At 37.2% G+C, this 24,687-nt stretch overlaps 2 protein-coding genes across 3 annotated transcripts; one reads left to right on the top strand and one right to left on the bottom strand.

Moving 5' to 3' along the window:
* The first annotated feature begins 542 nt into the window (after positions 1–542).
* ttc36 (tetratricopeptide repeat domain 36) lies at positions 543–8,577 on the top strand. The gene is made up of 6 exons (XM_081372288.1): positions 543–680; positions 1,419–1,475; positions 4,810–4,856; positions 5,039–5,294; positions 5,569–5,757; positions 7,433–8,577. The coding sequence occupies exons 4-6, from the start codon at positions 5,189–5,191 to the stop codon at positions 7,699–7,701; spliced, it is 564 nt and encodes a 187-aa protein (XP_081228414.1). The 5' UTR covers positions 543–680; positions 1,419–1,475; positions 4,810–4,856; positions 5,039–5,188; the 3' UTR covers positions 7,702–8,577.
* On the bottom strand, positions 8,577–13,605 carry LOC308694643 (F-box only protein 40). 2 transcript variants are annotated; one of them, XM_081372287.1, is made up of 4 exons: positions 13,387–13,605; positions 12,920–12,944; positions 10,950–12,794; positions 8,577–8,754 (listed from the first exon to the last, which is right to left on the bottom strand). In XM_081372287.1, exons 2-4 carry the CDS (start codon positions 12,920–12,922, stop codon positions 8,710–8,712), a joined length of 1,893 nt encoding a protein of 630 aa, XP_081228413.1. In that variant the 5' UTR covers positions 12,923–12,944; positions 13,387–13,605; the 3' UTR covers positions 8,577–8,709. The 2 variants fall into 2 exon arrangements, with proteins under 2 accessions (XP_081228413.1, XP_081228412.1); XM_081372286.1 differs by having other exon boundaries at positions 8,698–9,275.
* Positions 13,606–24,687: the final 11,082 nt, after the last annotated feature.

Here is a 24,687-nt window from a genome sequence, read left to right as displayed (position 1 = left end):
ACTACATAAAATGTCATAGCCATCTCAATGTCTTTGTGCTTGCATATCAGGTCACATTTGCCTTTTACTGCCAGGCGTTCACCACCATAGCCAAAAAAGGGGCGAGATGTCGGCTGCAGAGTGCACTGAGTGTTCAGCTTGTCATACTCATACAGGGGAATGACGTTGGCAGATGATCCAGTGTCTAGCTTGAACTTGACTTCAAGTTGTTTTGGACCTATTTTAATATACACAAAAGCTTGCTCTGTGTCTGAACTCTGTCTGCCCTGTGTCACCGAGTCAATAAACAGCTCTTCATACTCATCAACTTGGTCTTGTCACAGATTGCTCTGAGACTTAAGTATAATCCAAGCACAGCTTTATTTGAAAATCCAGAATCGTAGTCATGCCAGGCAAAGGGTCAAAACACTTGCAAACAATCCACAAAGAATAATAGAGACAACAGAGAGTGCTCAAACATGCAATGTGACATTTACAAAACCTCAATGAGAAATGGCAGAGAGAACATGGTATAAATAGGGTGAGACAAACAATGTAACGACACACAGGTGAATGCAATAATAATGATGAGTCCAGGCAAAGAATTTTAAGAACTGCAGTTCATGGCTGAGTGGCAAAGGTCAGAGAAAAGAGTGCCCTCTGGTGGTCAACATGGGTACACCAGCTGGTAACTGTGACAGGTCTGAGTTTTCTTCACTTATTGCATGGACAGTTTTCTCACAGCTGGAGCGACAGACTTTTGCAAAATGGTTTAATTTACCACATATTTTGCACACCTTTCCTTTTGCAGGACAGTGAGATCGATCAACGTGAGGTTTGTTCCCACAGTAGCCGCATCCTTTGTGGTGCACTGGGGTAGTATTTCTAGGTTGCAAATTCTCGCTGTATTTCTTTGTGTATTTAGCGTTACGTTGCTTTGGAACTGCGTCTTTTGATGTATGGCGGAAGATTGCGTGCACTGCATGTTCACGTGAAGCACTCATGTTGCTTGAAATAGTTTTTAGCTGTGCCTGCGCCAACTCATGAGATCTAGCGACATCTATCGCTTTTTCGAGCGTTAACTCGGAGCCCACATTCAAAAGTTTCTCTCTCACTTTCGGTGAATGTATCCCGAACACAATGCGATTGCGGATCATCTCGTCACTGTTTGCATAATTACAGTCTTTGACAAGCAGACACAGGTCTGTCACAAACTGCTCAAAAGGCTCACGGTCTCCCTGCATTTTTTCATGGAATTTATAACGTGCAAATATCACATTCGCTTTGGGTTCAACTTATGCCATGAAGCGGTCGTAATATGACTTTAAGATATTTGCTTCATCTGCAGACAGTGACCATGTATTAAAAATATCACGGCCCTTCTCTTCGACCCGTAGGAGAAGATAACTACATTTCTCATCCTCACCCTTTCTCTTCAGGGGTCCGCTGAACATCAGCTCTGCGTGCTGTTGAAACTTGCACCATGCTTCAGGCAGGTTAGTTGCTTCCCAGTTCATTGTGGGCATTGGAACTCCAGCGGTATCCATCCTTGTTCATATGATCCGTTCACTCTGACACCATGTTATGCTTTCGTTATGATGATTACGTATTCAAAGAGACTCTGGGTGCACGCAGAACTAGTTTTATCATCAGGATTTATTAACTCGACTCAGACTCGCAACATGAGTGTTAACTCTTCAGCAGCATAATACACACTAAACTTTTAGAGCTAATTTGCATAAACTTTACTGACAAGTGCTATAGCCAATAAGAACACAGGATACAATGTATCTGGCATGTGATTGGTTCTTAGCAGAATGTAAGAATACTACAGTTACTACCATCAGCGATTTAGAATTAGAAGGGATTTGCAAATTAATCACTATTAATTGCAAAAAGATTTTAAACAGTCTGAAAAGGGGATACTTCAAAAAATAGCACTGAATATTAACCTACAATCCATTGAATGAATCAAAACACGCAAATGTACGGTGGCCGAGAGAGCTCAACCCGCTGCAACTGAAGAAAACACTTGCAAATAGAAAAAATACCTGCAAATTAAGAAAACATCTTTTACAACACATGTGTGCTCCAAATACTCACAAGACAACCAAATACAGAAACGCGCTGCAAAGGTTCACAACACAACCAAATACAGAAACATGTTGCAAATAGCACAGACCCCAATGGAAATGTTTCCAGGGGACCCCAATAAGTGACAAACCCGGTTGGGACATGCTTATAGCTCAAAGTGTACTTTTTTATTTTATTTTATTTTTTTAACTTTTTTTTTTTTTTGTGCAAAACATACAGAGATGTCCTGTTTATGACATATACATTTGTATGCAATATACAAAATGTATTAACAATATGTTTCACAAATTTCCAGTATACAGAGTTAACAATGAGCTGAAACCTAAAATAAATAAATAAGATAGAGAAAAATAACATGAGGGTAAGATACTAATCTATATATTAGTTACATTCAACATATTTTGTCATGCTATGACTTTAAATAAGTTTCATAATAATGTTAGGTAATGCAGAGTCCAAAGATGAGAAGGCAAGTTTTAAAGTTGAGACACTCACACACAGATATAACGCATATTTTAAAACCTTTTTTATATAAAATATATTTATTTATTTGCAACATTTATGTTAACCGCAATAATAGGTGAAAATAATGAGGAAATGAAGTTGTCTTTCGTACGTTGCTCCCTTGATCAAGTGCATTCCAAACAGCTACATAATGGCACACAAGTCCCTGCTCACTCCAAAGTCCCACTTCAAGGGCTCTGCTGTCTGCCCTTCAAAGAGAGTAAGACATACCTGTAGGGATGCTCATGAGCAATAAGCATGTCCCAACCCGGTTCGTCACTTATTGGTAGGGTTGCCAACTGTCCCAAATTAGCCGGGACGTCCCGTATTTTGGATTTAATTTATTTGTCCCGTACGGGACCTCCCTTGTCCCGATTAAAAAGACTGCTACGCTGATCTAACCACTGACTGATACAACAGCAACACGACACTTTAGTGATCACGAGACCGCATCATCCAATCACAGTCCATACTTATGCGCATCAGACCATACGAATAACAGACTCTAAATTGAGAATTAATTATTAATTATTCTTTTGGGACAAATTACTGTTTGATTTGCGCACAGAATCATCTGCTGTCTGGTCACGCAGCTGTCTTATATCCGGAGATTCTGGACTCGCGCTAACGACAAATGCCTTTCACTGTCCTGCCGGGTTTTGATTTTGGCAAATCAGTTTTGGTGAATTCAAACAACGTGATTATTGTTCATGAGTCCAACACCCAGCCACGCAAGAAAACATGAAATCTTCCTGAGGGAAAAGTATGCTATTACTTTCTTTAATTTCTCTAAAGTGTAGTGTAGGCTATAATCTTACAAAAGCTTTCTATTTCAGATAAATGCTATTTTTTTTAACTATGGTTTGTGTGTAATGTGACTTTTTTGTGTGACCTTAAAATTGTGTGATTGTCCCGCATTTTTCTTTTCTGAAGTTGCCAACCCTACTTACTAGGGTCCCCTGGAAACATTTCGGTTGTGGTCTGTGCTATTTGCAGCACATTTCTGTATTTGGTGGTGTTGTGAACTTTTGCAGTGCGTTTCTGTATTTGGTTGTGTTGTGAGTATTTGGAGCACACATGTGTTGTGAAACTGATGAAGATGTTTTCTTAATTTGCGTGTATTTTTTTTCCTATTTGCATGTGTTTTGTTCAGTTGCAGCGGGTTGAGCTCTCTTGGCCACCGTACAAATGTCTTCTATCGTTCATGTAAAAGGTCATTTATATCCATATATCCAAAACAGTATCAAAAATGAGTATCAAAATATGGGGACACTTTTTGATGGGAGGCCTGTGCCCCACAACTTGTGAAAGGCTAAAAACTTGTGCTTCAAACTAATATCGTATTTTAGAGAACACAATGCAGGTGAACACAATAAAACTATATTGGTATAGGCATTTAACAGGAGGCAACTATATACAGTAATTCAACTATTCATCTATTTTCCAAACCATTGGATGCTTTGGTCTATTAACTGAATGTTTTTTAGATTGAATTTAGGTCCTCGGTGTCATCAATTGTGCAAACATGTTCAATATGTACTTGATCTTTACTTTCGCTTGCTTTTCATTCACAAAAGAATGGAGCAAAACGTGTGGGCTGATTCCATGGCACAGAAGTTGTTAAATTATAGGGTCTAATATTTTATGATTCATGGTTCGTTTCCAGATTCGATGTTGTCTGTTTTGTTAGCCAGTTATAAAGGACAAAGCTGGAAATGTAGGTAGTTTAGATAATTACAGGCCCATATCTCTAGCCAGGATTCTTTCTAAAGTTTTAGAAAATATATTGCTAAATAGGATAAATGTGTTTATTAACTCGGCAGACAATCAGTTTGATTTTCAAAGACCACTGATATAGTAATAGTAAATAATTAGAGATAAAAACTCATCAGTTTAATTGATGCATCCAAAACTTTTGTAGGTATGTTGGTATGCCCACCAGTCAATACAAATAAAATGGGACAATAAAGTCTCTGCCCCTTGTGGTGTATCTAAATGATTGAAAGCCTGCAACACTGGGTGTATGATTAGGCATATTTTAGGGAATTATGTTATGTACAGTATGCAGATGATCTTATGTTTTTTAGTCGTAGTAGTGCTGGTCTCCAACAGCTTCTAAACAGATGTTCTTACGGAGTTAATACGTTTCAAGCTGTGTTACGAAATCTTATGCATACATTTATCTGCTGGCTAAATGTTTCCAAAAATAAAAATATTTTATTTTGTGTTCAGCACAGGAAAGAAATTCAAGAATTCAATTAAAGAAATTCAACTTAATGGTGAGTAAATGATGACAGAATTTTCATTTTTGGATGAACTATCCCTTTAAGTCATAGGCTATGCAGTTTTACAAAGAATTTTTTTAGCTTGCCAGTTTGTAGAAAAGTCTGAAGGTGCTACACACAATGACTTAGACAGAGCCGTATGTATGTCAGGCTTTTATATCCTTAACATCCCACAGACTTAATCAAACACAGACCATTTCAAAGTCCTGCTTCCACCCCCTCTTCTGATTGGCTAGTGCGGAGTGCTGGAAAGTGTTTTGCAGGGAACTCCTCTTTTTCTATAAAAATCCTCTCATTTTGGATCTTGGTCCACTCACTGGGAGGAAATGGCATCAGCTCATGACAGAGCCGTTTTACAGGCCATCTTTAACCCTACCAGCCCTTTTGGAGATATTCCTGGATTAAATCAAGAAGATGATCTAATAGATGATGGTAAGATGAAAATCCATAATCAGAGGATAAATGACTAATAATGATAAAAACAGTCTCTCACTTAATGTTACATTGTGATAGATAGATAGATAGATAGATAGATAGATAGATAGATAGATAGATAGATAGATAGATAGATAGATAGATAGATAGATAGATAGATAGATTTACTTTTAGACATAAATCACTTCTTTCATACTTGAAAGTTTCAAATGTTACAAAGATGTGTTTGAATGTGAACACTTCTATGCATTTCTTTCATTTCTATCTATAGACAGTGCTTTTGAGCCAGAGCTAGTGAAACAGGTGAAAGATCAGGAACTGCAGGGAGTTTCGGCTGCTGAGTCTGGAGACCTGCTCGCTTCTCTTCAGCATTTTAACCAGGCCATCAGAATCCTTCCTCAAAGGGCTTCTGCCTACAACAACCGAGCCCAGACCAAACGCCTGCAGGGAGACACGAAAGGTGATACGCCTCTTCCTCTCTCACCCAGAATCGGCTGGAAAGTTTTCCAACTTTAATTTCTACATTTTTTTAAAAAAACTCAGAGACCATCAAGGAAATACATTCTAAGTACAGTACACTAGTGACAGTAAAACAACAAATTTTATTGCTGTTCACACAAATCATAGCCTACAGAGGCAGATTATCAATGAATTAAGACTTATTTTCATGCAGTTCCATGCTCAATACTTGACAATGTTATGACCTTAAAGCACTTTTCATTGTCCAGTGCATGATTGGAAAACTAATACATCATGACATTCACATCACATAACTAAATCCATATAGCTTTTCTGACATGGTAAACTTGCTCGAGTCTCGTGAAAAGCGAGTCATGCTAGAGTTCAAGCCAGCTAAAATGGCTTGGCTGCTTCACCAATTGTGTTTATGTCATGTTTAGTCACTCTTAAAAATAAAGGTTCTTTATTGACATTGATGGATCCGTAAAGATAATTTAACATCCATGGAAACTTTCCATTCCACAAGAGGTTCTTTAGATTTTTTAAATGTTCTTCACACTAAGAAAAAAAACGGTTCTTTTAAGAACTGTTCACTAAAAGGTTCTTTGGAGAACCAAAAATGGCTCTTCTATGGCATTGCTGCAATAACCTTTAGGAACCTTTATTTTTGACCTTTTAGTGCCACTAACCAGACATTTTGTTTCAGAACTGCAGCCATACATACAACTTTCAACATAATAAAACATTGCCAGATACACATTGTTTCACCTGTTAGTATACTAACTTTTTCCCACCAATAAGACTGGGTTTTTAAATGTTTAAGCTTGTTTCCATCATGTAATAAAAAAAAAAGTAATTGCAACAATTACCTGCACAATTTTGACTTTTATTTATAAAATGGAGGTTAACATCTTGCAATTCTCTGTTTTTATCTCACAATGTGGAGGGTAAAAGTCAGATTTGCATGATATAAACTCAGAATTGCAAGGGGGAAAAAGTCAGAATTGTGATATAAAAAGTCACAGCTGTCTTTTTTTATGAATTAATTATTCTGTGGCAGAAGTAAGCTTCCATATAAAAAATCTAGGCCTGGTTTCACAGACAAGGCTTAGATTAAGTCAACCTGATCTCACTGCAATCCATGCAAATTTTACAAGGTGGCTAATTCGTACACATTCATACGATCTCACTTGTATGATTTTTTCTAAATTGTTCATATTTTATGAGTTGCCCAATTCGTATGAATTCGTACGAATGACCTACCCATGGCCCCGCCCCTAAACCTACCCATCACTGGGGTTTAGACATATAATCCAAATTCGTACGAGTGAGGTTTTACGAATTTGTACGAATTAGCCACCTTTTACTCACTCATACGAATTCGAATGAAATGGTCGTGAGAGAGCGTTGGATTAATTCAGGATTAGGCCTTAGTTCATTTGGGACATTTAAGTAGCTTTCATAAACGTGCCTTAGAAAAAAACACTACTGATGTGCATCTTGAGACAAAACTATGACACTGACATATAAGATATGTCAGTGCAAGTTGCTTTCAGATAAAACAGCTCAAACATTTTAGTCTGGGACTATAGGCTTAAGCCTTGCCTGTGAAACCAGGGGGTAATTTTGGGTTTCATGCAAGAAATCTCACTTAACTGATCTATAATTTATCTCAGGTGCAGTTGAAGATCTGGAGCGTGCCATCACTCTCAGCGGCGGCGTTGGGCGATCGGCCTGCCAGGCTCTGGTCCAGCACGGGCTTCTTCTCAGGTTGTCGGGTCGTGATGAGGAGGCTCGAGTGGACTTTGAGAGAGCAGCGGCTCTAGGCAGTGAGTTTGCCAAGCAGCAGGCTGTGATCCTGAACCCCTACGCTGCCCTATGTAACCGCATGCTGTCAGAGGTCATCAATAAACTACGCAACCCAGAAGTGTCAGAGATGCAATAGAGATTTAGCAACATACTCATAAATACTGTATATTCATTGTATTGAAACAAAGGCATTTGTTTATTAACTTTGTATTTTAACTGGTTTTCATAAGTGAATCAAGTCAAAGCTTTTTCAGGTGACTGTCACTTTGGGGGATATGGGGAATGCAAAAAATAAAAATATTTCTGTGTCTAAAATACAGCCTATATATGACTAATGAGAAAAATCTTTCAGGATTTTGCAACTCCTAAAATTATGAGAGCACTGCATGGAGGAAGAGATGAATAAACTTTATGATGGGAATTTATGTCTTTGAAATGAAAAAATAAACTTATCTAAAAAAAAAAAACAAAAAAAACAGTTATAACATAAAATGGAGAAATATTTAAGATCACTAATCAAATAAGTGATTCCTTTCTACTGATTCTCAAATCATGCTAAAAAAGATGATCAGATTGGTAAAGCTTTACAGTAACACATTTGTTAACGTTAGTCAACTACATTAGTTTACATGAAGTAGTAGTAAACAGTACTTTCACAGCATTTGTTAAAAAAATATATATATATTTTTATGTTAGTTAATGCACTGTGAACAAACAGTGACCAGTTGTATTTTTATTAATTAACATCAACAAAGATTAATAAATGCTGTAAAATTATATTGCTCATAGTTCATGTTGGTTAATATAGTAACAAATGAGACCTTTTTGTAAAATGTTAACATCTAATTTTACACACACTTGAGTGCTCCAGTCATTAAACCGAATGTAGGACAAACCAAAGACATTCTGATTGTCATGTTAATTTTTGTAAACTTATTATATTATGATAGTATAATTTGTAATGAAACAAAGGTATTGAATTCAAAATAAAAGCTTTTTCACTATCCCACTGAAAATGCATTTGTAGTATTACAGTTATTTTGTAGCCTTTATGACAGTGCATTTTTTTAGCCAATAGAGGTCAGCAAAGATCTGTCTGGATAGTCCACTAAATTATTATTATTTTTTTTTTAATCTGCATAATTTACTCACCCTCATGTTGTTCCAGACTTCTATGGCTTTGTTTCTTCTGTGGAACACAAAATAAGTTATTTTGAAGAATGAAGAATGTTGGTTACCAAACAGTTTTGTTACCACTGACTTTCAGTGTATAGACAAATAATAATAGTAATTTCTTAAAATATCGTCTCTGACATGAGTGTGAGAGCAAATGATGACAGAATGAATATCAGTATTTTTTTTTTTTTGAGTGAACTGTCCCTTTGACTATAACAATTGACTATAACATGTTTTATTTAGACTAATTTGATGAGGTTAGTGCATGCAGCATGCTTTTATATTATACATCCACAGCTTGTGCCACACAGCCATCTCTTATTCTCTGTGTGCCTTGACAGTAGTGAGGACACTATTGACTAGAGTCTGAAACTCTCTTCTTTCCTGGAGATCTGTCATGCTGGGTAATGCCACAGGTTCACTTCGAATCTCCTTCTGATAGAAAGGACAGACCTTCAGGTGCTCTGCCATAGAGGGCATGTCTTCAAAGCACCATTTATCCACTGGAGAGAACACACTGCTAAACTCCCATACCTACATGGAGATGAGAAGGGTCCCATATAAATCAGTGCAATTTCAGTAAGGCTTTGTAATGACTGAAAACTATGGTCTTAAAAATATTCGGACACTTAAAGGAGAACTTTGGAGTGCTGTCAGTACAGAGAACAACGACAAAAATCGGTGTTGCCTACACCGTGTTATCCTCTTTTTAAAATTTGCACCCTGTTGACTTCAATGGGGCAAGTTTTAAACCTGCTTTTAGCCTCTTAACATTCTTGATGTGTCATTACAAGTGCACAGGTCATGTGAGTGATTCCTTCGGGGTGAACGCGGGTTAATCTGACTGCAGTAGATGTGAAAGATATGAATAAAAATGATGTTTATTCAGCCAGAGCACATACCTGTATTTACATCCTGTTTTCGTTCTAAGGCCACAGTAGTCGATTTGACGCGCGTGATCATAGGTACTAAACCTATGCACGTGAACTCGACAATCGACTACTGTGGACTACTGTGGACTTTTGTCGTTGTTCTCTGTATTGACAGCACTCCAAATGTGCAAAAAAATGAGCTCAATGTTAAAATTGACCGGAGTTCTCCTTTAAGCACCACTTACGTCATTGCATTAAAATAAATCCAACCAAATGTTTTTTTGTTTTTTTTATACTTTTCAGGCAAAACATTCTCACATATCCACACACAAAAGATGTTAAATGATACAACTATGATACTGTACAAAATTAAGTGCATGACACTTTAAGTAATGTTTTTTTTTTTTTTTTTTTTTTTGAAATTACAAGGGCTAAATATATCTATGCGCCTATTATGAACATATCAATATGGTGATCAGTATTCCACAGTGCTATTCTCATTGGCTTTCCACAATGCAGGTTACACCCCCAACTGGTTAAACACTGAGATCAATTGCTTCCAAAACAATGAGCTAAGAGAGAGAGAGTGACCACCTGTCATCCAAAATCAAACCTTTACCAGTGTATAGCTGACTGACATGGAGCCAGAGAGAGTAAAATGACCCATGTAAGCCCTCTCTGACCCACATGCTTCAGAGAATAGATAACAGAGCACCAACGTACTTAGAATGTTTATCATGCCCTGCAACACCACTAATGTTCCTGGAATAAAATTAGACAGGGATGGAAAGATTTTTTTTCTTTTTTTTCATTTTGGTTTGTGACTGTGCACATGATTTTGAGACTTATAGGAATCTTTTTTCTGAATAATTTAATGCATAATACAAAATTAAACAATACTGAAAATAATATGACTTCCTCACATAAGCTATAACTCACATTAACTGGAATACAGTGCATGAATCATAAATAAAACCTTAATATATCCATTTGAGAATGTTGTGTATGTGTTCTTATTAGGTTATTGCACATACACAAACACACACACACACACACACACACACACACACACACACACAAAAAAAAAAAAAAAAATACCAGCAATGCTTTAGTTTGAGGTTATAAAATAAAATCTAAAATGACCGTTCCCAGAAAGTTTGGAACTTGGAAGTTTTGGAAGAAATAACCAAAGCGGAACCATGCACTAATGTTTGGGGAACGTTCTTTGTTTGCTGGGTTTATGGTGTAAAGCAGCTTAAAGATTTTTTGTATGCTTTTGAACTCTTCGAGGAATTAGTTGAAGACTATCGACTGATGATATGAGCAAGGCATTTACCTTTTTCCGGGCCCTCCAGGTGAATCCACCATGAGAGTATGTCTTTTTCTCCCATTTGAGGTACACCATACCCTTTTGCTGAAGAACAGTGCTGCACACCTCCCTCATTAACTCGGAAACTTGAGATAGACGACCCAAAGACACACTATCCAGGTAACTCACAATGTGTTGTAAAAGCTCAAAAGGAAGTCTACTCAGAGAATCCAAATTCCTTGCTCGTTTGCGTTCACTGTTAGCGATTCTTACTCCTTTGTAAAGTGTTGGTGCCACCTCTGGTTGTAAGATGAAAGTGCTAAGATCTGTGTCATAGCTCATTGTAGCCTGATATTTAGATGGTCGAAATTTCTTCTGGCTGAAGGTGCAACCAAGGTAAGCCAGTGGGCACCGCTGTAAAAACCAGCCTGTAAGACATGACTGAATGTCTCCATGCACGTTCTTAAAATGCCAGGGGTATTCATCACGCCTGAAGGCATGACAGCACAGATAAGTAAAGGCTGAGCAGGATTTGTTGTGTCTTCTAGTCACACATTCGGTCTGAATCTGCACATGTAGGTTTTGCGGCTGGTCCTCAACAACATCGGCCAGAGATGCATCACTTTTGAATGGAGCAGAATGAAAGTCATAGGTCTGGGTGCCACAGTCAACATATAGCCCGTCGATTCCAACAGACTCGCATATCTGATGACCTTTTAGTTCTCTTTCTAGTGCACACAGCAGTGTTGCCTCTATCTCATTCGCCTTTGGGAGCTCTTCAATACCAATGCCTAAATCAGATGTGTCCACATTCTGGTGTGTCTTCTTAACCATCTTTGATGGATCCTTGAGGTGGCTTCGCTTGGCTCTGTAGCTGGTTGGAAAGTTGAAAGAGTGTATGGTTTGAACTTCAATGGGCTCTAAATTACCATAAACAAAATCTTTCTCTTTAGGTGTGCAAGCAGCCAGCTGACCAAAGTTGATAAGCATGCATCCGTTGTGCACCAGATACATATTATACTCGGCCACGTTGACTTCTTTACCGAGTCTCTCAAGAACGCCATCTTGCCAAGGAGCTAAACCTGTTCTGGAAATGTCATCGTGGGAATTCTGAGGGGTCACTTTTGGGTCTTCCTTATCCTTAACCTGACAACTTTTATCATCTAAATTCTTCATAGTTTGCTTGCATCCTTCCTTCTCCTTCACAAACATTCTCTCCCACTTCCCATAATTATCCAAGCAGGCCACATCTTTACTCTTAGCAAGGGCCAGCCTCTCCTCTTGGGTTAGTTCTTGTCCTTCTTCCCCATTAAGACTATTTTCCAACATTTCTTCCGGGTGTAAGTTCGGAGACTCCCAGTGCTCTGGATCAACACCTCCAACAGCTCCATCCAGTTGAACTTCAGGCTCCTCCATCTTGTCTATCAACTCAGGGAAGAGTGTCTTCATCTGAATTGAGCTAAACAAAAGCTTCTGATCTCTAAGGGCCATAGCAAGGTCTAACTGACTCATGCAGTTTGGATCCTGGACGGCATTTCTGTAGAAGGTGGTATCGGTCTCGTTCACAGGCCATCGGTTCCATTCCAGGGTACAAGTGATCACACTGGCAGGACACACTTCTAGGTGATGGGCAATTTTTTGACGAGTCATGGTCATGGGACAGCCATAGCCAGAGTTGAGGCAGTGTACAATTTCCATAGGGCAGAGAAGACGATGCTCATCCTCTTTACAAAGATGGAAGGCTGCGCCGCATTTCAGCCGGCAGGAAATGAAGACACATGACGTTGAGGTGTCTATAGGAATCGTGCAGTGCTGGTTATGACATTTTTCACAGTGTGCATGAAGACCTGAGCTGGTGGTCCTATTCTTGCCCTGAAGGTGACAATCCAAAACATGGCCAACAAGATAACCACATTATTGTACTTGCATTGTTTAATACATAGCATTAGCTTGTTTGAAAGCAGAAGTGTATGAAAACTTTAAAACTTGAAGCTTACCATTTTTGTGTTTGAAAATAAGACTCTGAAATGAGACAAGGGAATAGACGCTGAAAGTAAACAAGTTTCTGAAATGTTCCAGTGTTGCTATACTGTCTCTAGACTATTATTGACTTGTCTTTCAAGACTAGACACAACATAAGACCACATGAAACAACAATTCTTAGACAATCCCAAATAAATATGTACATATCAGACGCTTTCCAGAAGAGTGGGCACAACCTAAACATTTGAGCTATTTGACTATGAAACAATAGTAGAACGCCTAAGAAAACTGTTTATAATATCCATGCACCTTCAAACATTGCATCAGACAACCTTTGAATTTAAAACAGTAAACAGGTTTACCCATTGTAATGACAATACATGTGCACAATTATTCTTCACTGAGAGAGAGCAGTAACACTCATAGACATCTTTGTCATTGTTAAGGGTGTCGAGCATAAATACAGGTCAGCCTCACTTACCCCTGGCTCCCCTGATGAAGCTAGCACAACTTGTGTTTCTTTAAAGTCGTGGCCCTAATGGTTAGAGAGTCAGTCTGATAACCTGAAGGTTGCGGGTTCGATTCTCAATACCGGCAGGAAATGACTGAGGTGCCCTTGAGCAAGGCACCTAACCCCCAGTCGCTCCCCGGGTGCCACTCTGGCTGCCCACTGCTCTGTGTGTGTGTGTCCACCGTTTGCAGTGTGTGTGTGTTCACTTGTAAATACCTCTCCTGTGTTCAGCTGTTATAAATAGACAAAGAGGCAAGTAAGACTAAGCATTTGAGAAACATAGGTACATTACATCACACACAATCTCTGTCATTTGTATATTGGGCAAACTGATTGTCAAGAATGATCAATAGCTCTGAATTACCACATAACAATGAGGACAATAGTTGTTTATTTACTGAGTTTTGGATTGGTGAGCAAATATGAGTGAACTTATAACAGGAGGTTAATATCCATGAATAGCAAATATATTCAAAGAAAAAGAAAATCAATGCCTTTGCAATAACTGTATACACTCTTCTGAGCAATATGTTGCTGAATTATAAAACACAAAATAATGATCATATTAAACATACTGTCCACTAGGTGTCAGTACAGCCCTATGATGTAGATTATGGAATATCACAGGATACATTTCTAGCCTGAAGATATTGCTCATGTTGTGTTAATACTTATGAACTGATATAGAAATGAGCAGGAAGCATTAGAATGCAAGGAACATATATCTGACCATATTATTATGTATTTAACTCACATTGTTTAACTCAAACTAATTAGTTTTATTTATTTATTTTATTTTATTTTCTCAAAATGTGGTATTATTTGATTTATAATTTCAGTGCTTTTTAATTATGTCCAAAAACTAGTTGAGTCTACAAAACAACAATGACCTTATTAGCATCCTTGGAGTATAAAAATGAATTAATCAGATGTCGGATCTGAAGTGAAGTCAGTCAATAAAATGAAAACTGCTGATGCCTCATTGAAAATTTTGGTCGATGAGTTTCTCACTTTCATTCAACCTGAAGAAAAAAACAAGGCCCATGTATGCAGGTGTTTACGATCATATAAATTTAGCCCATCAACAACAAATCTGAATCCAGTCTCACGTTATTAATGTCAAAAAGTAATTAAAGCCACCTTGCAATGATGTCTTAACTGCTAATACTACTTAATGAGGAAAGGGATTTTATGGGTTCCCCCGGGACATAAAACTTCGTCTAATTTTGCTACATTAATGAAGAAAGTTTTAATCAGGACAAAATGAGTAAAATTGAAAATGAGGCGTTATTAGTAAAGCTGTTTTTACAACTAGACAGACTAATAACAGATTAGAGCACCAGCTACAGTCGCAAGAGGAAGACGTGACCGCAGGTCAGCGCATCAAATGGAAAAGCATCAACCCATTAAAATTGGGGATGTGCTGAATGTCAGAGCTCTCTTTCACATGCAGCTCAATGAAAGATGAGTTTAACAGAAATTGCAGATTTGAGATACCTCTTCTTAAATGTAACATTTTGACAATGATGCACTCATGGGGTCAGTGTTTGACTGGTTTGTTTTGACCCAATGTCATATTAAATTGGCAAAAATTATCTTTCTGCTTAGATGGTCATTGATAGCTTTGGAATAAAAAAACATTATGGATACAACATGTGTCCCAAGAAATCCATTATACTACAGTAATTGCTTCAAAGCATTCAGGGAACATCCAGCTCTCGTGCTTTCAGGAATGATAGCCTTTCAACTGCCATTTGAGATTAATGGAAATCCAACCGCTTTCTCCAGGTTTATTAGAGCTCCTTGGGTGCAGCCATATGGTATCCTTTTTGACCTTTAAAAAGCTTTTTTTTTTTAGGTGGATAATCAGGCTTGTATGGAAAAGTAAAAATTTAAGCATTGGAACATTTGCAACTTACACTTTTACTAATAAAATCTGACGCATCGCTTTTTGCCTTTGCTTTCATACTGCCAATGAGATTCATGTTTATATCTCTGATTGACAAAAAAGCAACCAAATGTCACCTAGCTACAAACTGATGAAGATAATTCAGCATCGGCATTGGTGTTAGAACAGTGTGTGTGTGTGTGTGTGTGTGTGTGTGTGTGTGTGTGTGTGTGTGTGTGTGTGTTTTGGAGTGTGTGTACGCTTGTTCTTGTGTGAGTGTGTTTGCTGTTATGGAGCTATGAGATAAGAGGCCTGTTCCTGATAAGAGAACTGAACAGAATTCTGGGAGATGGCACACGCGGTTCACTTTGGCCGACTGATGGAAACATGGTCTATTTAACACACCCCATTTATCCTTGCTCCATATTTCACCTTCGGCTTTATGCCAGTAGCAGCAGTGCACCTTGGTAATCTTTTCTTGTTTGGAATGAATTATAGTGTTTGTATGTTTTGAAAGGTGTGGAAGGATGGCTTCATCTGTTTATTCTCTTTGCATCCTTGATTTGTGGACCCGAACGCATTGCATTTGAAAAGTATGATGACACTTCACAAGGACGCACAACATTGCAAAGAATTCAAAGCCAAATTCACCTTTTCATCTATGGTCAGCTTTTACATGCCATGAAGCCTTTTGATGACTTACAATAGCAAACGTGGATGCCTCAACTCATTTCAAATTGAATTTATTTCTTCTGTGAAACACAAAAATAGATTTAGTCATATTTTATTTTATTTTTATTTATTTTATTGGTTGACATTAACAATGCTCTCCTTACAGCAGAACCATATTGCTAGAAAGCATCAATAACAACTATAAAATTAAGGAAATTGTGTGAAATGAGTGAACTTATAACAACAGACTAAAATATCACCTTTAAATCTAATCTGCGTCATTTCGCAGCGAGTGACTGTATTGCTTCTGATGACGAACTGTGAGCAGTAACCATGTCTCTTATTAAAGCACTTCCTATACTAACAATTTAAAAAGAGCCCTGACATTTCTTGCATTAGATGTCAAAGCCTGAATAATTGATATTTGCATGAAGTCTCTTGCAAAATACAATTACAGAATTTAAATTCTCTCCCCAGTTAGACTCACGTTCTGAGAGGAATAGCCCTGCTGCTACCACACAGCAAGAACCTAAATGCAGCCCATTGAAGAAAAAGAAAAAAAACTTGCCTGTGGCGACATTTCTGCAAAATAATATGCTTCTTAGACATTTCGCGCCACATTCAAACTGAAATATACAGTATATGTTGTGTGTATATCGGCAGTTTGGAAACATAATATTCGGTGAGTGCCGCTAAAATCCTCTATTTCTTTTGAAAATAACCACGTAGCCTATACTAAACCATACCCTAAACCTAACCGATAGTGTCCACAAAAGCAAGCTGAAGCAATGCCATTTTACTTGAGTCTTTAAACTCTTTTATCGTGACTTATGTTTCTCGAGTCTCGGTTTCACTATGTCAGAAAATACATAAATATGGAGTTAGCTATGTGATGCAAAGGTCAAAATGTATTAGTTTACAAATTGAGCACTATTGTAAAAGTGTTTTGAGGTCATATTGTGCAACATGATAATAAGTCTTTATCATTCGATAAACTGCCCCTGTTTGATTGTAGAAGAATAAAGGTTGTTGGTGTTTTACTGCCACTAATGTTAATTTCAGCTACTTCTGGCTGTCTTGTGTCAAACAGCATTTGGCTGAGTTCTGGCATGTGTCTGTAGACTGGGTAAACCCAGCCCGGTGATTTGATTTCGCCCTGCAGCTCAGGCTGGAAACCAGTACATTCTTCTATCCTGCTTCTTTTACAAATCTGCGGGGACCAATCACAAACTGGCTTATCCACCTGGCGCGCTATTGGCTCTCACACAACAGTCAATCCAATTCCTTTTAACCACTCGACGATGCGCAATGGCTTCTTTAGTTTAGCAAACAAATCGCTTGAGTGGGTGTAAATACCACTCTCTTTCATGTTTTTTTGCACAACCTGCAAAATCGCTCAATGCTATTGCTGCTTCTGCAAATCGCTGATCAATACTACAAACCAACGCGTTTGTTGACACGTTTCCTGCCAGAGTTTTCGCTGCAAAGTACGTCACCCGGATCGTTGGTCTGATTGGTTGAAGGACTATCCAATTGCGTACAGAGTCATTTGAACTATGCCCGTTGATCACGCCTCTTGTGCAGTAGAAAATACAGAGCAGACTCCCCAGACTAATGAGTATGGCCAATCAAAAGTAACAAAAAGCAAAAGTTTTTTTCTGGCTTGAGTTTGTTCAGAAAAAAATCTATGGCATGAATCTAGTTAACAGTAAAACTGCCTTGTGTAAGATGTGCTTGTAGAAGTGTTGAGTTCATTTTAATTGTATACATCATTATAAAGCTAATTCTGTCTAAATAATTTTAAAAATAAAAATCCCTCAAATATAGTAGACACTTTTATTAAAAGCGATTGCAACCATGCAGAATAATGTTCTCACTTTCTGTGGAAAGTATTCTCATTTACCCTTAACATCACAGGCTATAGATCTTATGTTATGATATCTAACCTAATTGAAAAAAGCAAATATGTGGGCGACTGTATCTTTATATTATGTCTCCAGATAAAGAAAGCAACTCCTACAGACTACTCTGCTTCATCTGCTTTTTGATATGTAAATATCTATACAGTATTTTGCTGTTTTCAAGTTTGTGTTTTACACACAATTTGACAACAATTTTACAGCATTATACAACAAATATTTTGTATGAGTTTCTAAATTATTTTAAAGGATTAGTTCAGCCAAAAATGAAAATCATTTCAAGTCATCATTTACTCACCCTAATGTCGTTCTGTCCCTCCATTGACAATCTGCGTAACTAGCACTTTGACGTTTCAAAACGTTCATAAGGGGATGGTTAAACTAATATAATGAGCGGTTTAGTCTGATCGCTTTATATAGCCTAATAAACAGATTGAATTTAGGCTTTTACTTGCATATAAACATTCATCAAAGCATCAGATATGGTAAATGGAATGAGGTTCATTTTTGTGTTACTCAGCACCTCTGAGCTTCAAGAACCAATGAGGTTTGTTTTTGCGCATCAAGCAGGGACGGTTAAGCTGATAAATGTTTATACATAAATAAAAGCCTAAATTAAATCTGTTCATGAATGAATGAATGAGGCATTTATATAGCGCTTTTCATATGTACTACACCCAAAGCGCTTTACAGTCATATCAGGGGATCTCTCTCCTCAACCATCATCAGTATCATCATATAAAGTCTCTTCAGAAAATTTTCACTAAACTGCTCGATTCATATGGATTAGTTTTACAATCTCTTTATGAACTTTTTGAAGTGTCAAACTGGTAGTTGCGTGGACTGTCAGTGGAGGAACAGAAATATCTCAGATTCTATTAAAAATATCATTTGTGTTCCGAAGAGGAACAGAAGTCTTACAGGTTTGAAACGACATGAAGGTGAGTAAATGATGACAGAATTTTCTTCAAGCAGTTAATGAAGTCTTTCTATCATTTTAAATGCTTACAGTATTTTGATTATAGCTTGATATAAGAGGACAACAATATAGCTTAGTAAACAAAACTCATGGAATACACTACTTATCTTGTGGACAGTTGTATGAAAGAACAATCTTGCAATGCACAGGGGCGGAGCTACTGGGTGGACAAGTTTATTTTTTATTTTTTTTTATCTTGACCAGAATTGGGTTTTAGAAAAAAAAAAAAAAAGGCAAATGCATTACAATTAATTGTATTCATTTGGGTTGTAGGCACTAAACAGTCCAGTAATTTATAATCTCACAAGCAATTTCCACCAACTGTAGAACGGCTGCGGATCTGCTCCGGAACGGCGGCAGTCAATAGGTTTCCATTAAAGTCAATGTGTGTATTTTCACTGACTGCGGAACGGCTGCGTTCCGACTCCGTCCAAGCTCCGGCGATCCGCAGCCTTCCGGCGATCCTTCTATTTTTGCCGGATGCCAGAAGCTCCGCAGCAATTTAGCACAGGGCAGATTGTGCGGGACAGGAAGTTGAGCACAGAAACAAAAATAAAACAGCTGGTTCATTTTCTAAATAAGATAAACCGTGCTCACGGCGGATCATATTTCCCTGCACTACACCTTGGAAACGTCATAATGGGCAGAGACAGGCCTGAAGGGCTACTCCTCTGGATGGAAACAAACTGTTGCTGGTTTTGTGGTTCTGTTTATAGAAACTACATCCTATTATATCATGTGATCATACATGAATTTGCGAGATCTCGTTCCACAGTTGGTGGAAATCCGGGGTAACTAATTTTTTTTTAATGTTTGAATAATGAAGATTTCTGAGGCAGCCCAGACTGGTTGCTGGCCCCTGCTTGGCCATACCCTATGCAAATATTCTGGCTCCGCCAATGGCAATGCATCTCTCATTTTGAGTTCAAGTATGCAGTAGAGTGTTAACCTCTTTCTAAATACTTTTCATGTGTCAAATCGTTCTGACAAGAGCAAAGAGCTGTCATTTCTGTGATTGTGTCTGGTCTTGAATCTGCAGGGTGTTTTGTGGGTGTATGGTGTCTGGTGTCTGCTCCGGGATCTTGAGGGTAGTTTGTCAGCAGTTAGCACAGAAGGGCACACCAGCATCCAGATGGCTACAGTGAGTAAACTCTTCTGCTCTCACACTTAAACTAGATGAAAGTTGAGTTTGACAGGATCTGAGTTCTTTTTCTTTCAGAAGCATGTTTGTTGAGAACTCAGATTTACGTTGAACATGATGTTTTTATACAATAATAAAAAAAAAAAAATTGGTTTACTTTCTAAATTATTTAATTTAAAAAGACATTAAGTTGTGTAACCATAATGTAAAAAAAGAAAAAAAGAAAAAAAGAAAATACATTTTAAGTACTGAGTTATATTAATTAACTATATGTATTTACTATAGTGTAAGGATTAGGTTTGGTTTAAAGTTGCATGTAATTATGCATAATTTATAGTAATTACTATAGAAACTATATGTAACGTGTAACAAGGACACTGTAAAATAAAGTATATATGTATGTATGTATGTATACAGGTATGTGTGACCCTGGACAACAAAACCAGTCACATGGGTAAATTCTTTGATGTGTGGTTTGTTATGATAGGACAATATTTGGCCTCTAAAATCGCCTTTAAAGTTGTACATTTATGTTCGCGATTGTGCTTCATTCCTTCACAAAAAAAAAATGTTTTATATATTTACAGTAGGACATTTACAAAATATCCTCATGGAACATGATCTTTACTTAAAATCCTAATGATTTTTGGCATTAAAGAAAAATCGATAATTTTGACTATTGTTGGCTATTGCCACAAATATACCCGTGCGACATGTGACTGGTTTGTGATCCAGGGTCACATATACATATAAGATTATGCCATATTGTCACAAACTGCTCCAAGACACGAAGGTTGAGAATCCAAATGAAGTGTTTATTTTGAAAGGGTAATCCAGCGGGTGGTGTGGCGCAATGGATAAGACACATGCCTTTGGTGTGAGAGACCCGGGTTCGAATCCACTGTGAGACACCAATGTGTCCCTGAGCAAGACACTTAACCCCTACTTGCTCCAGAGGCGTGCGACCTCTGACATATATAGCAATTGTAAGTTGCTTTGGATAAAGGCGTCAGCTAAATGAATAAATGTAAATGTAATGTAATGTAATCCAAAAACGTAATCGAGATAACAGGCAATAGGTCATACACACAAAGTAAGCAGTCCAGACAAACAAACAAACAAACAAAAAAGGCAGGGGACACAGACAAAAAGGGGAATCCAAGAAACAGGCAAAGATAAAAAACCAAGAACACGGGAAGAACAGAGAGAATGTTCAGAATTGCAGTAGAGACACTAAACAAGACTTCACAGGGAATTAATGTGAAAACCAGGCTTATGGGGTGAGCTAAACAAGGTAATGACATATTGGACATTATGGGAAATGTAGTTTGTGGATGTATGGTGATTGTCCATGTTGGAGTGCCCTCTGATGGTTATCCCCGGCATTCCCACTGGTGATGTTACACATATGTCAAATTTAGGGTATTTTTCAGCTTTTTAATGATACTTTTTTTATTTATTTTTTTATCTCAGGACAGTTACACTACCTTGACATTTTTTTTAAAACAAATTTTAATTCAGGACATTTAGTCTATAATAGAAGAGGTTTATTTCAAGTCATGGTGCATTAATGCATTTTGAAATAAATTGATAAATCCAGAAAATAATATGAATTCACAGATAGAATCCAGTGCGTAAAACATAAAAATAGCTCTGTTTTAAGAGGCGACACACACTCAAATACATTTCCAAGCTCTCTGTTCACACAATCACACCCGCTATGAAGTGAACAGAGAGTGATTTTCTTTCCACATAAGAACCTCAAAGAGCCGAATATACGGCTTCCAGTCCTTTTTAGCCTCTGTGATATGAGATCATCAAAGGTGTTTGTTTCCCATGTGTTTTTTGAGGAATTTCATTGGTCTTGTGTGATGTTTTGTTAAAGCCAGAATAATAAAAACCTTTTTTAGATTTGAAAGAAGCATGGATATATATGACAGTACATAATTGTCTGCATTATTGTAAACTGTGGAAGCATCTGCATTTATTCTACTGTTAAGCATCTGTACCGTGGCTTCATGACATACACTTCAATTTGTTTTTTATACAGAACAGGAATGAATGACAATAAACTGACTTTGACATCTGTAATATTTTCTAAGTCATAAAAATGCATAATAGTACTATTAAAAATTGCCAGTCATGAACAAAACATTTTTGAGCTTTAGTTGTACTGCCCAAAACAACTCTGTCTTGTATACAGTATCGTGTTATGTTGTGATTAGGTTATCCCAGAATGCCTTACAACATGTTCGAGGGAAAGGTTCATTAGAACAATATTTTATTCAGGACTGAAGTATCCTTGAAACAGTTTATTTAATTGAAAATGGACCATTTCACCCAATTATGACATGTGTTGAAACGTTTTGGGAGATACTGTACAAAGTCATATTGTTAAGTACAGTATAAATATACATTTGTTGAGTTTAGGATGCTGTAGTTTAAAGGTTAGTTCTGTGAAAGGTGAAAATCATGTCAATTACTCATCCTCAAGTCATTTCAAACGGAGATATATTTAATGAAACCTGAGAGATTTCTGTTCCTCCCTTGAAAGTCCATTCAACCAAAATATTAATGTTTCATAAAAAGTTAATTAAAAAAATAATAAAACCATATGAATAAAGTGGTTTAATCCAACATAACTTCCGAAGAGACGTGAGTATTGAGTAGGCTGTTCAAGCTATATCTGACAAGAGTTTTGACTTATCATGCTGTCTTAAAACATGCTAGAAACATGTTAGAAATGTCCTAAAACAGGCTAGTGATATGCTAAATAATGCTAGTACCATGTTGAAACAGACTAATACATGCTATCATCAAGCTAAATCATGGTAGCAATGTGCTAAAACATGGTAGCCATAAGCTAAATCACAGGCTACTAGTAACAGGGTTCTCAAGTTTTATCAAAATCTTGGAGTGAGATCACATGCGGTTGGGGGAGGAGCCCTAATGGAGCCCCGCCCCCACCTGTCCCCGCCCCCCAATTTTACCCCTTGTTCATAATTAACCAGCACAAATTAAAAATAACAATTGGTAAATCTGATAAATGACAGAGCAATTAATCACATCAAATATACTCTTTAATGTTATATTTCAAAATTACAACTAAGTTACAAAAATTACAAAAATATAACAAATTGCTCCAAACAGTTTGGAAAAACAAATATTTTTGCATTTTGAATGTGTCTAGTCGAAATGGTATAATGATTTATTGTGTGGTGGGACATTGAGAACAAATGACATATTATTAAGGTATGTTAGTGTGTTTGTGTGTGTGTGTGTGTGTGTGTGTGTGTGTGTGTGTGTGTGTGTGTGTGTACACAAGAGTACACACTCCAGTCTAAGAAATGTGTTTTGTGTTGCTAGTGTTTGAAAAATACAAATGCATGGCAATCAATGATTAAAGTAACGTTATGTTTTGACAGGATATAAAATATTACCCAGAGCACTCTTGCTTTAATATGTATGTCTTAATGTAACCAGAAATACTATTAATACAGTATAATATATAATATAATTTAAAATAAAATAAATACATTTAAATTTATTTAAAATAAAATGAAGAAATACATCTTCATTCCTTCCCATACCCACTAACATTTCCCTTAGTTTCAGATAATGTAAGCTAGTCAAATTGAGCCAAAGCTTCTGGCCTGGTTGCAAAGTAGTTGTAGAGTTTTTGATTGCATCAATAATAATGTATACTATGGGCTATATATGAAATGTTCCAGCCTTAAAAATGTTAGACGAGCTTTCGTCCAACTTACCTTCTCCATCACGACGTGTGTTCGCGCGATGTTGTTGGTTACCTAGTAACGAACGTACGGTGGCCGAGAATGTTCCGTCAACTTCCGTGTGTTCGCGCATCTATGTTGCCTAGTAACGAACGCAATCTGGCCGAGATACGTGCTGGCGGCAGGAAACTTCACTTTGTGTGCCCGCGCCTCATATACAACGTTATATATAAAGCTTGTAGGACAACTTGGTTGGCATTGCCTTTTCAGCGTGAGAAATACACGGTGTGGCGTGTGAGCGTGTGAACTGGTTGAATTGCGTGTGTCTCACGGCCAATGCGTGAGACTTGAGAACCCTGTAGTAATGAACTAAAATGTGATAGAAGCTTGTTAAACATATGTTTGAAACATGTTAAACATGCTATAAACTTTTTCAATGTGCTAATTTCATGCTAGCAAAATCATGTTAACCTCATGTTAAATCATGATAGCATCAGGCTAAATCACTGTAGTGCTAAACCATGCTAGAAATGCCAGATGCTGGCAACATGCTAACAACATGCAAAAACATAATAACAAAATGTAAATCATGTTAACAATGTGTCAAATCATGTTGGCAACATACTAAACATGCTAAATCTAGCTAGCTATGTGGTAAAACGTAAACAACATTTTATTGACTTTCTATGACTTTTAGTCGTAAAACTTTCAAACTACAATAAGGCTTTGTCAAGCTAACGTAAAACTACTCAGTTTAGATTTGAGGTTTGTTCTTGCGTGTTAAGCAAGTACAGTTGAACTTATATTTACCATATTTGATTGGCTCTATGTAAATTTGTATTGATCTATGTGAATAAATGTCTAAATCTATAAAGCGATCGGATCTTCGGAAAATTAATCTGCTCAATTTATATGGATTAGCTACATTTAAATTATTT

This window comes from Scardinius erythrophthalmus (assembly GCF_964197995.2).
Source record: "Scardinius erythrophthalmus genome assembly, chromosome: 8".
Classification (NCBI taxonomy): Eukaryota; Metazoa; Chordata; class Actinopteri; order Cypriniformes; family Leuciscidae; genus Scardinius; species Scardinius erythrophthalmus.
The sequence above is the reverse complement of the archived record's forward strand: the minus strand, read 5'-3'. Positions and strand labels throughout refer to the sequence as shown.